We start from the raw sequence: 14,851 nt of genomic DNA on the forward strand, positions 1-14,851 counted from the left end.
AGGTACCGCTGCTAGATATTAAGCACCCCCCCCCCCTTTGATCCCCTGTCTGTCCTGATGCTTAACTGAAGTAGCAGTGGAGACCTGAGCAGGGGGAATCAACGGGAGGCTTTCATTCACGCTTTTGTCTATACCTTCTCTCTGTCTCCATGCATGTCTCTGTGAGAGGCTGCTGTCTTCGGAAGTCTGTCCATCACAATAAGCCTTTTGATTCCTTAATGACGGGGGGAGAAAAAAACTAAAGAAAGGGGAAGGGGAGGGGTGGGGGCATAAAGCACCTTGAAAGTGGATGAAGTTTGAAAAAGCACCTGCAATCTGTCTTGGAGGCCCCGTAAGAAAAAGAAAGGCGTGTGTTGTCTCATAGATTTGAGTGTGTTTGTGTTACTCCTCTAGCTTTGATCGTGGGCTGCCTCTACAACATGAAGAGCAAGTCAATTAGAAAAGGATTAAGGGATTGAGATCCGTGAGCGCCCTCCGAGTCTCCCGACGGGCCGAAGGGGAGTCGGACAGGACAGTGAGAAGCTTGTCCGTGTGTCTGAGCTAGCAGACAAACACCAGAGCCAACGGAGTCTGTTCTACTATCAGTTTTCACAGTGTAGAGATGCGGGGGCCTGACTGACACTGAGGCTGAATGCTCAGTTCATGTAGCTTGAATTGCGCTCGTGCAAGCAGAAGACGCAGTCATTAAAAAGTAAGTCGTTTATTCTTTTGTTCAGTCGGAACACATTCTCCATATTATTTAGACACTTTCAAGCATTACAACCTGACAATCTCATACACTTAAGCACATCATAAGTAAACTCGATTGGTCACGAACAACTTGATGCTTCATATATGGGTTTGCAATCAGTACTATAGAAACTTTGCATACATAAATAACAATAACTGTGCGTCTCAATATCAATTTACACATTCAGTACATAAATACATGTGTACAATGACACAGCATAGAAATATAACTTGATGCCTTATGAAACAATGGAAAATATACAGATTCCTTGCTCGATCATCGCGGTACATCTCGCTGGAAAATTGCACAGATCTCTCACTTGGATACATAACGAGTCCTCCGGAATAAATGAGCGAGAACCCAGTGGGGTGTAATTCACAGTCGATAACATTCAGTGCATCTGAGACCCTGTAATACAAGCCATGAACACAGTCACATGTTCTCAAGATAAGCTCACTGAACTTCACGGGTCAAAACTGGGAAATGGGAGTGACAGAGGTGTGTGTGTATGAATTTGGCGAGTATGTTCTCTTTTTTTGCGGGCGCAGCTTCACTCCAGCAGCCACGTACATGTAACTCATAACAAACACCTGGAACATCAAGACATGCGGGTTCATGCGTGTGTTTGAGATGCATGGAAATAATTGGCATCGATTTGAGAAGAGAAGTGACATTTTATATGCTGGTTGATGAAGCGTTGCTGTGTCCTCACGCCTCCCTCTTCCCCCTGAAACCGAGCTGTCACACGTCACCATTAGCATTAGCATCTCTGCATCTTCATCTTTGTCTCAGGTGTTAGTACCCTGTGACTCTGGGGTTGGGGCGGGGGGGTAGACTGCAGCTCTGCTCTCAGAACAGCATGCAGTTGTTCCCGTGGGGAAAGGCAAACCCCCCCCCCCCCCCCCCCCCCCGTCCCACCTCTCTTTCCCAGACCAACTGCTGACTGAGTGGCTGTGCAGGGTTCACCTGACGGCCGCACTGTGTGCTCCTGGACTTGGAAAGAAAAGCCAAACTGCTGACTCCATTGACCGCTGGCTTTGAAATGGAGCTTGTTTTTTTGTGACTCAGTTCTGCTATTAATAGCTCCATGCTGTTCACATGCCCCGCTCAGAACAACACATCACGTGCTAGTGTCATGGGCACCCAGAGCACAAACCATCGGCGACTCGCACTGACATTAGCAGAGACTAAATTTACCTGACATTGGACAAGGCGGATGAGGTCTAAAGTGTACGAGGATGTGTGTGCGTGCTGGTGTTTATAGGATGATGCTGTGAAAAGAAGGGCATGACTAAGATCTGGTGTTGAGTTTCAATTCAGTTGTCACTTCAAGTGCTCCTGCTTTATGGCACATTCATAATGCTGAAATAAGACCTACTGCTTCACTATGCATGCATGAATGCTGATAGAACCCTTACGACACCTTTCGTAAGCTGCTCCTCGAGCACCTTTGTCATTTGTGTCGTGAGGGGGGAACGCCAGGTGAGTCATGCCTGCACTACGACGTGGCCGATCATCTTAGCGGCCATGCGATGAAGATGTGAAACCAGGGTTCAGATGAGGAGTGATACAGAACTTATTGTGTTCATGGATGTCGCAGTGCAGCATGAGATGCCTCGCCCTAGTTGGGCCGGGACAGTCCCAAGGCCGTGGCGATGGCGGCCACGAGGAGGGCGGAGCTGGCCAGGATTACTGCGCCTCCCGACCGGAACACCTGCCGGCCGTTCAGGGGCTGGACCGGCCTGAAGGTCCCCACCATCGGCTTCCCATCGTGGAATTTGAGCTCAGAGAACGCCCGCAGCTGGAGGAACAGAAGAAAAACACAAACGTTTGAGGAAAGAAATCATTAAGGTACCTAACTAAGTACATTTACTCATGTACTGTACAGTATCGAAGTACTTGTATTTGCATTTGATGCTACTTTATACTTTTCACTGCACTACCTTTATCTGACAGCTATAATTACAAGTTACTTTACAGATTAAGAATTTACATAAAAAATGTATGATATCTTATAAAATACAATCCATTGTTAAAGATTAAACCAGTGGACCTTACAAAAAACACTGTCTGGTTGGGACCCCTCATTTGGGACATTTCAGATGTCTTGGGGTTGTTAGCAGCTCCAGTGAAGAGACATTTCCCATTTAAATTCTCCTGTGTTTTCATTTAAATAACTGTTAAATATAGAATCCAATAGTTCACAAAAAACTAGAAAAGTTACAGTAATAAATAAATAAATACAAACTTGTATAGCACAACCTCGTCAATCATCTCACGAGTATTTATTAGATTGTCGTCTAAGATTGTTTTCCTTAAGGACAGGATCTAAGTACTTCACCCACCACTGTTCAGGAAAACGTCTTTAATGGCTGTAGTATTAATAGAAAATCAGAAACTGTATTTAAAGAAAAAAACCCCAAAAAACAAATTCACTTGCATTCCACCAAAATGTTTGTTTTTTAATCCTAACCTGATCCATGCTCAGAGGGATGGGATTCTCAAACAAAGTCCAAATCACCGCCTCAGTGCACCCTGGGGTGGTCAGAGAGCCCTTATAGCGGTAATAGGTGGTCAGGTTCTGCTCCGATGGAATTAGTTGTGCCAAGGAGACGGGCTGCAGAGATGTGTTGCCATCTGAAAACAGAAAAGCCAGGGATGAGACATTAGCAGCTCTGCTGTGCAGCCATGCTTTTAGCTGGTCGTATTGAACTTCAGTACTTACTTGTTGCTGTGATGCTCTGCAGAGCGTTGATGATGGGGTCATACTTTCGGTTTGCACTATTTGACCTCTGAAAATGGAAATATACACATTTCAGCACGTTTCATTTCAACTTGAGGCCCGCTCTGTGATGGACGTTTGATTTTAACAACACAGGATTCAAAATGATTACCTCGTAGAAAAACCCGAGGACTGCAACTCCCTCTGGGTCTGATAGTGCTGTCGTCAGATCAGTGTACTGGTGCTTCATGTGAACAATGTGCAGCTGTAGAGGAAATATAACTGATGTTACCACTTTGTCACAAAGTCATTTTTACAGTGTTATAAACATTTATACAGTAGATTTCATGCTCTAACTACAGAAGCAGATATCTAGTCAGTTTGAGTTAATAGACTTCTTGATTGTGCTCTCATGTGGAATTCGTCTTTGGCTTCAAAGCAAAGCGCACATGATGTAATAAATACACTTAAAAACTTCCTCTGCCATGGGTTAGAATACATAAGATAAAAACAATAAATTAATAAGTGGGCCATAATAATAAACGGTTGGGATGAAAGTGCTAAAACAATAAATGAATCAGCTATTCATCAAAAACGTGCCCTAAAGGACTTGGAGATAAAAATAAAAAGCTTTCCTAAGCAATCTAACAATCACTAATGAATCACCAAATGAATTGGTGGAACCATAAAAACGAGAGGACTGCTGATGTTGTATACTTTTCTTATTGTCCACAAATTCCATGAAAAGACCAAAAGCAAGAATGATTCTACCAACAAGTGTGTGTATGTGAAGTGTGATATATCCATCCATATCCATTGTTTCAGAAAACACAACGATGATCATCACACTGGCTGACATGTTCCTTCACTATGATGAACACACACACAGTCTGGTTTATTTTGAGTCACCCCTTCATACACCGTCATGCTGCTGTAAATACTCACTGGCACACCAGAAAATAGTCCGCAACAAATTCACTATTTACTCCTGTTTGAGGGACATGCTGAAAGCCACAATGTACAGCTGTTTTAAGAAAAGTACGGAGCCTTTTTTTAAAAATGAGACTATATATCTGTGACCTGTTTTTAAAAATGTATGCCTTCAGTAGGAATGAATGGGCTTGAGGCTGAGTGCCACAGGGCAGGAGGGGAGTATTCAAAGGACTAAAGCACTTTTTAGCTTTTGTCTTGGGATTCGTTGACTATTTCAATTTAAATTCACAGTATATTCACATGCATATTAGAAAGGTTTAATTTATAGAGAAAATTATCGGTCTGTTTTACTCCTGTGTTTCCAGCTATGATGTGTGAACAAACCTTTAACAGCTTAGATTAATAACTTCATTTGTTTTCATTGTGCTTATAAAGTTGTTACGTGCCATACTTTTTCTCTATGAAAGATAACAACATGATTTGTGATTTTAGGTTTTAACATTATATATGCCTGTTTAATGTCTTGAATGTGAATGAAATGTATATTTATCCTGCTGCCTTCATGTGATCCAGATCATCACATCAGTTATTCTTCATCCACCGTCACTCTCTCACAGTAACAGCTGACCATGTTAGAGACAGGCAGTGTGTGTGTTTTGTACAGTAAGGTACCTCCATGGGATACTGCTCCCCATCGATGGTGTGTTCGGAGCCGGGCCCTCCGTTGTTGCCCCAGTGCAGGTGGAACTGCACGGCCTTGTACCTGTCCGGCAGGCCTCCACCTGAGACGGTGCTCAGGTGAGGAACTCCGACCTGAACTGGAGAGGACACACGCACACGAAGAGCATAAAGAGTTCACACAAACAGCTTCAAAGCACAGATAGCTATTTGATGCTTCGTGGAAAACATGCTCACCCGAGTGGCCGTTGTTCTTGATGGTGCCTCTGAAGGTCTGCTGGTAGTTGTCGAACTGGAGAGGAGTCAGCCGCTCGTCTTTCAAAGTCTTTCTGGTGACGACGTTGATGGGTGACTGGTATTTTCCCGCACAGTCGCTGTTGGCGTGGTTCCACTTGTCTGGCACTAAAACAAGAAAAATATCCAAGTTAAACAAGTTGGACTGATCGCTCTCCGTTCAACGGTCTCTTTGGTGTATTTTAATTTGGTTTTAGAGCCGCTCATAGCACTGAGACATCACTTCTCAGGGTTTGTAATGATCTTCTATTAGCAGCTGACAGTGCTTTATTGAGCATTGGATAGGCATATTGGGTAATGTCTTGGATTGTTTTTTATTCCCATCTCTCTGACAGGACATCTTGTGTGACTGTAACTAATGCATGGAGTACCACAGGGATCAGTCCTTGGTCCTTTACTGGTTCTCAGATCTAAGAAATCAGAAGTTGTTGTCAGACTGGGTGTGGGTTCAGACTCTTCAGTTCATCAGATCTCTTCACACTTAGAATCCTTGCCTTCGTTGCCTCATTGCAGAAATCTCAGTGTCACATTTTGATTGACAAGTGAACAACAAAATTCAATCTTTTTTTTTTTTTTATCTGCAAAGCGCATTACTGTAACTCTCTTTATCCAAACTTTGGCTGTTTCAGATGCCGGCTGCATCAGCAAGACAACTCACAAGAGCCAATTGAAGATTGCATATAACCCCAATTTTAACATCTCAACATTGGGTGCCTGTACCTCTTAGAGTAGATTTTAAGATCTTAATGATCACCAACACTATAAAGCATGAACAGGCTCCAGACGATATTTCTGACTTGCTAACCCCCATACGAGCCAGAGATCCTCTGGTAGGTCTCTATAATTCCTATTACATTCCCAAAAACCAGAGAATGTTACAAAAAAAAAAGTTACACTTTTTGTATTCAAATAAGCTTACCATTGCACTGATGATCACAGGTGAACTGGGACTGATAGCACCAATCTGAAACACAGAAAATGAAGTCAATTTAGTCCAGACACACACTGGATGCCAATGACAGAGTCAGTCATTGCAACACGTCAGTGCAGTTCCCTGCATTGCTAACCTCTGCACGACACCGGCCAGCCTCAGACTATTGTGAGAGCAGAATGGGATGTTTCTTCTTATGTTATACATTGACTACAACTGTCCAGCTACATTTTATGTGTATTTACAAATGTGACCTCTTATTAGTTTATTATTTTTTTTCCTTACGGCAAACAGCGAATTGTTCTCCTATTGGTTTAAGTCAGCTGTTATTCCCGGCCATACAAAAACCCCTAATACACAGGAATTGTCTTCCTATTCACAAAAAAGCTGGCGTTTGTGCTTTATCTTTCCGTGCTATCAGGATAAACACAGTGCCCAATCTTTTGCATCAGCGAGGTCCCGTTCTCACATGTTTGTCTGGGGGTTTATTAATATTTCACAATTGGTTTGCACGTTTCCAGCCCATGCTCGGAGACAAATATCTGCAGCTATCTCACAAATCAAATATTTATGAAAAACACACATGCCATTGAAAAAACTGCGGGGAGGGTCTCCCGCCCTGGTATATGTTTGTGAAGGAAGTCAGTGCTTGGTTTCTTTGCCATGTTGGTAAGCCTTTTCCTCCTGCTCCTGCGTGATAATGGGTACTGAAAATAAACCAAGCAGGGGGGCAAACATTTGGGGGGATTCAGATTGCATTTACTCATGCCATCATGCACTATACTGGTCAGAGCAAATAAAGAGATGCTCATTTCTTTGATTTATCTTTGCATGTTTCATATTCTTCTGGCAGGATTTGCATGTGTGTGAGTGGAGCGTGAACACCGCAGAAGAAAACTCTGAAATTTCTAATTACTCTGTGACTACATCCTGGATGCTTAAAAGAGGGTATTAAAAGATTATGTTTAAGCTCAAACCTTGACTCACTTTTTCCTGCTGCATGGTTTGACAGCATGGGCGGTAGATGTGAGAATGTGTCACTTTCTGCCCTCAGAAGTCTGCGTTGAGGCCGCAGCTAAAATCTGACATATCACAGGAGCATTCAGGACTGCAGCTGTGTGAGTCCTATACGATGCTGCCGTTACATCTGAGGACTGTGTGATAAAACCTGTCAGTCATCAGCCGTGGCCAAGATAGAAGATGCTTTTCATAGAAACGTTCTCCCGATAAAAAGTTTAATTTCAGCCAAATAATGTTTGCCCATGTTTTGTCTGTGAGCAGCGATGGAAAGTAATTAAGTAGCCTACATTTACTCAAGTACTGTACTTAAGTAGAAATGAGGTCACTTTATACTTCTACTCCACTACATTTCAGAGGAAAATGATTTTACTTTTTACTGCACTACATTTCTTTGGCAGCCATAGTCACTTAATCACACAAAACATCTGATGAGCTTATAGAATATGATGTACTGTTATATATTAAACTAACAAAGTAGTTAAAGTTAGTTCTGCCTGCACCTGCTACAGCAATACAAACAGAAATAACAATCTGTTAATATATAATGATATAACACTAACAGGAGCTTTTGAGCATTGAGTACTTCTACTTCTGATACTTTGAGTAGGCTGCATTTGGCTAAAAATACTTTTTAAAATACTACTTTTACTGAAGTAATATTTTGTATATTGTTTTGTAAATTAGTAAATTATTCTGACCTAACTAAAGAATCGCTGTAAGCAGAAACATCTATTTTTATGGCTCATCGTCACTTCGTTTTGACCTCGGCCAATCAGATTTCGGTCCGCACAACTTTCGACCAATCGGTGCCCGGCTTTGATCTTTTGTGCGACGCAGAGCGAATGGACAATATGAGTGGGTTTCTGAATGAGATCTGAGAGCTCTGCCAAGAGAGCAAGCTGAGGAAACTGTCCAGAGGGAAACAAAAGGCAGCGAAAGGAAAACAAACGGGCCGCGTCTGCCTGCACGTCGGCCGGAGAGAGAGAGCGTAATGTGGATACGCGCTGCTCGTTTCATGCCATTGTGTGGAGCCAGACATAAACTGAGCGCTGCACGGCCTCTGCGCTTCAAAAGAAACTATGCCGTGCCAATCCCTGTACCCCCCACAGTCCCTGTACCCCCCTCAGTCCCTGTACCCCCCTCATGTGCCAAAGCGGATCTCCTAGAATACAGAAAAGGCAGAATTTGACTGTTCTCATCAGCCCCACCCCCCACCTTTTTTTTCCCGCCACGAACACACAGCACATGTTTCTCTCATGCGGACGTCTTGGCCTCTGCGCATCCAGCTGCAGGTCTCCGTGGCGGGAAATACACCGACGGTCTATCCGGACGACGCGCTGCAGCTCGCCGCTGCGCTCCGGGTGAGTGAGACCGAGCGCAGGGTGCTCCTCCCGGACACGGACTGAACGAGCGCGCTGAGCGGCGCGTCAGAATAACCCCCCCCCACAAAAAAAAAATGAGCCGCAGTGAGTCTAATAGTTTCAAACACAAACTAAAGATAAAGATACACATTTATACCACAGGAAGTTTTTGATTAAAAGCGTTGGAGTGACAAACTGTTCTGGGCTGCGATCAAGCCAATTACAGGAAACCATACTCTCTGCTTTATTCCCCCTAAATGATTGCGTTTGTCTCTGAGGGGGCTTAAAGGACCTCTTGAGTTTCCCTAAATGAATTGCAAAGCCTGCTTTGATCACATCTGATAATTGGAGACATTGGCGGCGCGCAGCTCGACGCGTCTCTCTGCGGCAGCGGGGACGCAAACCGTCTGTCACCGGCTCAGCGTGGACCCGAGCAGGTGCGCGAGAGAGAGAGCGAGAGAGAGAGAGAGAGAGAGAGAGCGAGAGAGAGAGAGAGAGAGAGAGAAAGAGAGAGAGAGAGAGAGAGAGAGAGAAAGAGAGAGAGAGAGAGAGAGAGAGAGAGAGAGAGAGAGAAAGAGAGAGAGAGAGAGAGAGAGAGGTGTCCGAGCCACAGAGGCACCGAGGGAATGTGAGCTCGGCCCGATGGTCTGCCTGCACTCAGGCTCAGCTGGTACTGGATCTCTGCGTCACATCATGCCCTTGAACAGGGAGCTCAGTTGTGAACATGCAAGTTGTAGATGAGCGCGTCAGAGTGATGGACAGGGCGTGTGTGTGTGTGTGTGTGTGTGTGTGTGTGTGTGTGTGTTTGCGGTGAGCAGAGCGTCATGCAGGCAGTTTTGGTGCGGCTCAGGTGCGGGGGGGACCCTCTCTTTCATCTGGGGCGCTGTGGCTCTTTGGTGACTCCGTTTTTTTTTTCTCTGCTGAACATCTTTCTTAATCTATTTGTGGATTTATGTTTTTTTAGATTCTTGCGATTCCGCAATACATCAACTTTCTAACTGCGTGAAGTGACTGGCACGGTTGGAAAAAAAATGGTAAAAACGCAACTTCACCCTGCTGGCAGCTTTCTGGTGTATTAATTGACTTATTGTTTAGTGTTATTAGGAATTAAATAGCTTAGGCCACATTAATCAGATATTAATAACCTATCAATTGCATGCTTAGATGTAAAATAACCCCACAGAAATACAAGAAACAGCAACATATTAGAAGAGAGGAAAAAAACCAACATGTCCTCTCCTGGTAATATTAGAGGATTGATATCTCATTATTCAGTTACCTGTCGTAGTTCCTGGATAATATCAGGAGCTGTGCAGTAAATCAAATATAAAAATATTAAGAAAATATTTCCCAGCTATGAATGAAAGCAGACTCACCTCCTGCTCCTGTGCAGGTAGTCCAGAGGGAGGCCAGCAGAACGGGCAGGATGAGCTGCTGCATGTCGGAGCGTCTCTGACTCGGCCGAGGGAAGGCGACACAATGACTTGGTTTTTCTAATGTGATCGCATTCTTGTAGGGGGTCTCATACTTATCTATCACCATACCCCGACAGGAAAGAAACAGTGGCCCCTCCCCCTTCGGGCATCGACTCTAATAGAGCTCTACACCGATAAGAGGAGGGGGGGGGGGGGGGGGGGGTATCAATGGGCTCCTGGTGAGCAGGAGCCATATCTAATGCTGTCACCACCGTCACACTTCCTGGTGATTTGAGAAGTAATTGTTGCACTGCGGGAAATCAGGGGGAGTTAATCATCAATGCGGGCAGCTCAGTGCTCCACAGGTAACTGGAGGTGGCCTCAGAGGAATAAGTGCGAGGAAAGAAAGTTATCATTAACATTAGTCACCCCCCCCCCCCCCCCCCCCCATATCTGCCCTTGTTCCATTACATTCAAGGTTAGAAAAATCATTGCATGTCACCCTGCCAGTACCATACATCTCGTCCTCTGCATCATGATGCCACATGATGTTTAAACTAATGACATTCAAACCCAAAACTCCATGTTTCTTTTTTTTCTTTTTTATGTCTGTTATGTCATCAAATGGAAATATTATAGAAGTCTTGGGCATCATTTTGTCAGTGATGACAAGTGTTCAAATCATTTACTCAAGTTAAAGTAGCACACTAAAAAAATAATACTGTAATTACAATTACAAGTCCTGCATTCAAAGTATTATCAACAAAATATAGTATCAAAAATAAAAGTAGTCATTATGCAGAATGGCCCCTGTCTATATTATAATTTTATTGGATCATTATTATTATATATTATTATATTATATATCATATTACATATATCAATATCTAATGTTGTAGTTGGCGAAGGTGGGGCTAATTATAACAAATCTATAATAATGCATCACGTTTCATAAACTGATCATGTTTTAATCTGAAAAGTAACTACAGCTGTCAGATAAATGTAACAATATAGAAATATAAAACAATAACAGAAACACTCAAGTACAAGTACCTCAAAAACTTATGTACAGTACTTGAGTAAATGTACTTAGTTACTTTTCACCACTGTATTTTATGCTCTTTGTCATTCAGACTGACTTATTTGGTGTCTATCTAAAATTTGGGATCCACACACACACACACACACACACACACACAGCTTCACCTGAGAGCCGCCCATCTAGAAGAGGACATCAGGTGAAATCTTTAAAAAGGTTTATTTTCCAGCCTAGTTCACCATGTCCAGAAAAACCTGTCCAGTCAGTGCAAAGCTTTGCAAAAAAACTCAACATCTCTCTTCAAGTTTCCCACAGAAAAGTTGGAGCTGTCACCTTTATTTTGATTCACCGAGTGGAAACCTAGAATACCGAGGCTTGAATTATTGATCATGCTGAGTGAGTCCAGTGAGGGACACAGGCAGAAGTTCCTCCTAAAAAAACACGAAATTAGCTTGCTTTGCTCTTCCTGAAGACTTTTGCCAGCAATGGGAAATGGGCATGATGGTGTGTGATGATGTCTCGGTTTCATAGATTACGTGTGTGTGTGGTGGGGCATGAGGGAAAAACATCATGCATAACAATGTGAGTTTCACTCCCTTTCCCTTAAATCAACTTCACTCTTAGAAAGGAAGTGACTGTTGTTTTTTACATTAGGGAGGAACTTTACTCATCCTTTACCAGAAAAAAGGGAGAAATGAGGAAATCCATAACTGTGATGCAAAGATCTCCTGATTTGGTTTTCTAAAAGTGTTGTTGCAGAAGTGCCTACTTGTATTTCTCTTGATGGAAAAGCGCCATCTGGTGGACAAATGGAAGGAAGCGTTGGTGTTTGTTTGTTTTTTTCCATTAATGTGTTTTCCCATGCTGGAAGAAGTTTTCAGATTCTTTACTTTAAGTCCCCCTTGATCCAAAAATGTGTTTACTTCTTGTCACTTCACTTGGATGTTTGAGCGGGAGAAGGAGCAGCTTACTCTAACTTTATATACTTTTGGGTCATTTCATTTACTGTAAATCATATTTCTTGCTCATTATAGTTATATATATATATATATATATATATATAGTTTTTAAAATCTTATCAAAACACCCTATAATGAGTAGGGTAAGACGCACAGTGTTTCCCCCTGACATGTAGTGGAGCAAAAGCATAAAGTAGCAGAAAAAGGAAATACTCAGATTAGTACAGTACTTGATGTACTTTGTGTTTCCCACCTCTGATTTTCAGAAGCCTCTATGAAATGATTCAGAGCACGAACTCACCAACACAGAGTATGACACAATTAAATGTGAGTATAAATAATAAATGACGCCACGTCTGATAATCCTTCTCATGTCACCACGGGTCCATCTGTCGGCCTGTGGTGACATTCAGCCTCTTGTTGTTCTTGGCAGTTCAGCCAAAGTTACAGAGCTGCAGTCAAAGGATTTGGACACTGACATGTGTTTGCATTGATTTGGCTCTGTACTCCAGCGCACTGGTTTTAAGGGAAAATATAGTGCTGAATTTCTTTCTTGAAACAATCACATTTCTGTCACTCTTCGGTTTGAGCTTTGTGTTTTTGTCTTTTTATTTTTTTTCTCATCCACTTCACCTTCTATCATTTACCAGGTCGTTTACCAGTGGTGGAAAGACTTAAGTACCCTTTTGAGGTACTTTATTTAGTATTTCCATTTTCTGCTACTTTATATTTCTACTCCACTACATTTATTTGACAGCTTACTAGTTACGGTCAGTTGAAGATTTTACATTAAGAAATGTTTGATAAGATGATCAAATTTCAACACGCTGTCAAAGATTAAATCAGAGGTTCTCAACCTTTTCAGTTTCTGACCTCTAACAAAAGTGTCTATGAGGTCTATGAGTTGTTTCACCAAAGTTTCTGTCTCAGCTGCTCGGATATTTTCATTTAAATTATTGTTTAAGGCAAAAAGAGGTAATGAGTACTTTTACTAATTACATTTTGCTGATACTACTTGTGTAGTCAAGTAGGGAATTGAACGCAATATTTTTACTTGAAAGAGTATTTCAACACTGCTGTATTAGTACTTTTACTTCAGTAAAAGATCTGAATACTTTTCCACCACTGTCGTTTACAGTGCATTTGAGCCTCTGAATGGATCAGTTGACTGTCCGTCTACAACAGATTTCTTCTGATTTTTCAGCCTCACGATTGGCTGCTTTACTGGCATCGGCACTAAAGCCTCATCACTTTGGACACTTTGGTCTTAATAAGAGAGAATAAGAATCCAAATGTCACCTGGACTCGTCTCTAGACTCTGTAAATACTTCACCAGAGCTACATGAAAATAAGCAAGCTTGGGCACAGATCCATGATATAATCTTTTATTTTAACCCATGGGATTTAACTTTTACAGTGCATTTCTTTACAACAATTATTCATTAAGTGACAGGTTTTAGCCACCACTACGGATCAGATAACTATGTATGTTACATTTCTGAGTTCCTCTTAAAGATTTCGACTTCATCAACACCGTGTGGAAAAAAAAAATCCCAAATATTACACAATGGATAACCACGCAGGTTAACCAACTCAGTGACATCCGACCATCCATTGAAACCGGTTAGCCTCGTTATCAAACTGAAACCGTCTGTTAATCTGTAGTTGTCTTGGTGTTATTAAGCAGCTAACTATCTGTACCATTAAATCATACAGAGAGGTGGCCAATTAGAAACCTGCTGCCATCTGTAAGAAAGAAAAAGGCTTTAAAAATAGACAGAACAAAATATGGCACTATTGTCTCAAGGAACGACCAGTAGACACAAACACATTTTTTTTTTTTTTTTTTTAAAAAGGGGACTGTGGCCAAACTCCCCTAAACAGAACAAGAAACTCAGTTTCAGTCTTTACTGCCAGTTAACAATCTGAGGAGGACTCATCAGTCAGATGGACGTCGAGCTTTATGCAAGCCATTCATTCACAAACACCTCCGCAAAAAAACCCTTTTGGAAACCACACAGAATACCCACAGTAACTCCAAATGACATTTCCTCACATCAGAAGAAGACATCACAGAAATCTGCAGCGCTATTGTGTTCTCTTCCTCTTAACTTAACAAGCACACGTCCCACGAAACAAAACAACGCGCAGCATTGCACCAATCTGTCCACACATCCCTCAGAATGTCTAATGTTGCAACATGGCTATACTGGAGAAAAGCATTGATAAGAGACAGAACCACATTGACTGTGCATATACAGAATTTTGAAAACACATTGCAGCAATGAACACATACACGACCCACCAAATGCACAGGAACATAAACTCGATCCAGTTACCCATCACATATTACATTCAAGCTCCAAGAAAAAGATGCGATGACAAAGTAAACAGCAGATTTCTCCCTTTTACACACGTTTGGTCTCAAATTCCCTCAAATACACAACAGCTAGTAGTGCACAAAATAAGAATACAAAATTAGACTTTTAAATACTGTAGCAGCAATTCTTTTCTTTTAAAGTTGAAAGCCTCCAGTAGTACAGGTAAAGGCTTTGGAGTCCCCGACACGTGGAAGGGTGAGCGATTGTCCTCTGGAGTGCGAGACAGTGTCTGTAAGGAGGGTGCAGGTGTTTGGTACTAAAGGTGGGTGACTCTGTTGGGATGGACAGGTTAGAGGTGTGTCTCGAGCAGGGCACCGCTAGAGGGCTGAGCCACATGGAGGCACTGGACGCTGCAGCGCTCCAGGCTGAAAATGTCTTTGACCAGGAG

At 42.4% G+C, this 14,851-nt stretch overlaps 1 protein-coding gene across 1 annotated transcript; it reads right to left on the reverse strand.

Moving 5' to 3' along the window:
- Positions 1-2,351: 2,351 nt before the first annotated feature.
- Positions 2,352-12,573, reverse strand: ca4a (carbonic anhydrase IV a). Its single transcript, XM_070917817.1, has 9 exons — positions 12,558-12,573; positions 10,046-10,162; positions 6,277-6,321; positions 5,301-5,465; positions 5,058-5,203; positions 3,625-3,717; positions 3,456-3,522; positions 3,204-3,367; positions 2,352-2,531 (listed from the first exon to the last, which is right to left on the reverse strand). Exons 1-9 carry the CDS (start codon positions 12,571-12,573, stop codon positions 2,352-2,354), a joined length of 993 nt encoding a protein of 330 aa, XP_070773918.1.
- Positions 12,574-14,851: the final 2,278 nt, after the last annotated feature.

Source organism: Enoplosus armatus, chromosome 13 (assembly GCF_043641665.1).
Source record: "Enoplosus armatus isolate fEnoArm2 chromosome 13, fEnoArm2.hap1, whole genome shotgun sequence".
In the NCBI taxonomy this organism is placed as follows: domain Eukaryota; kingdom Metazoa; phylum Chordata; class Actinopteri; order Centrarchiformes; family Enoplosidae; genus Enoplosus; species Enoplosus armatus.

Coding starts and splice junctions, on each gene's coding strand:
- ca4a (XM_070917817.1), bottom strand. Junction 6,322..10,045: donor TACCTGCACAGGAGCAGGAG/GTGAGTCTGCTT, acceptor TCTGTGTTTCAG/ATTGGTGCTATCAGTCCCAG. Junction 3,523..3,624: donor TCCTCGGGTTTTTCTACGAG/GTAATCATTTTG, acceptor TTCCATTTTCAG/AGGTCAAATAGTGCAAACCG.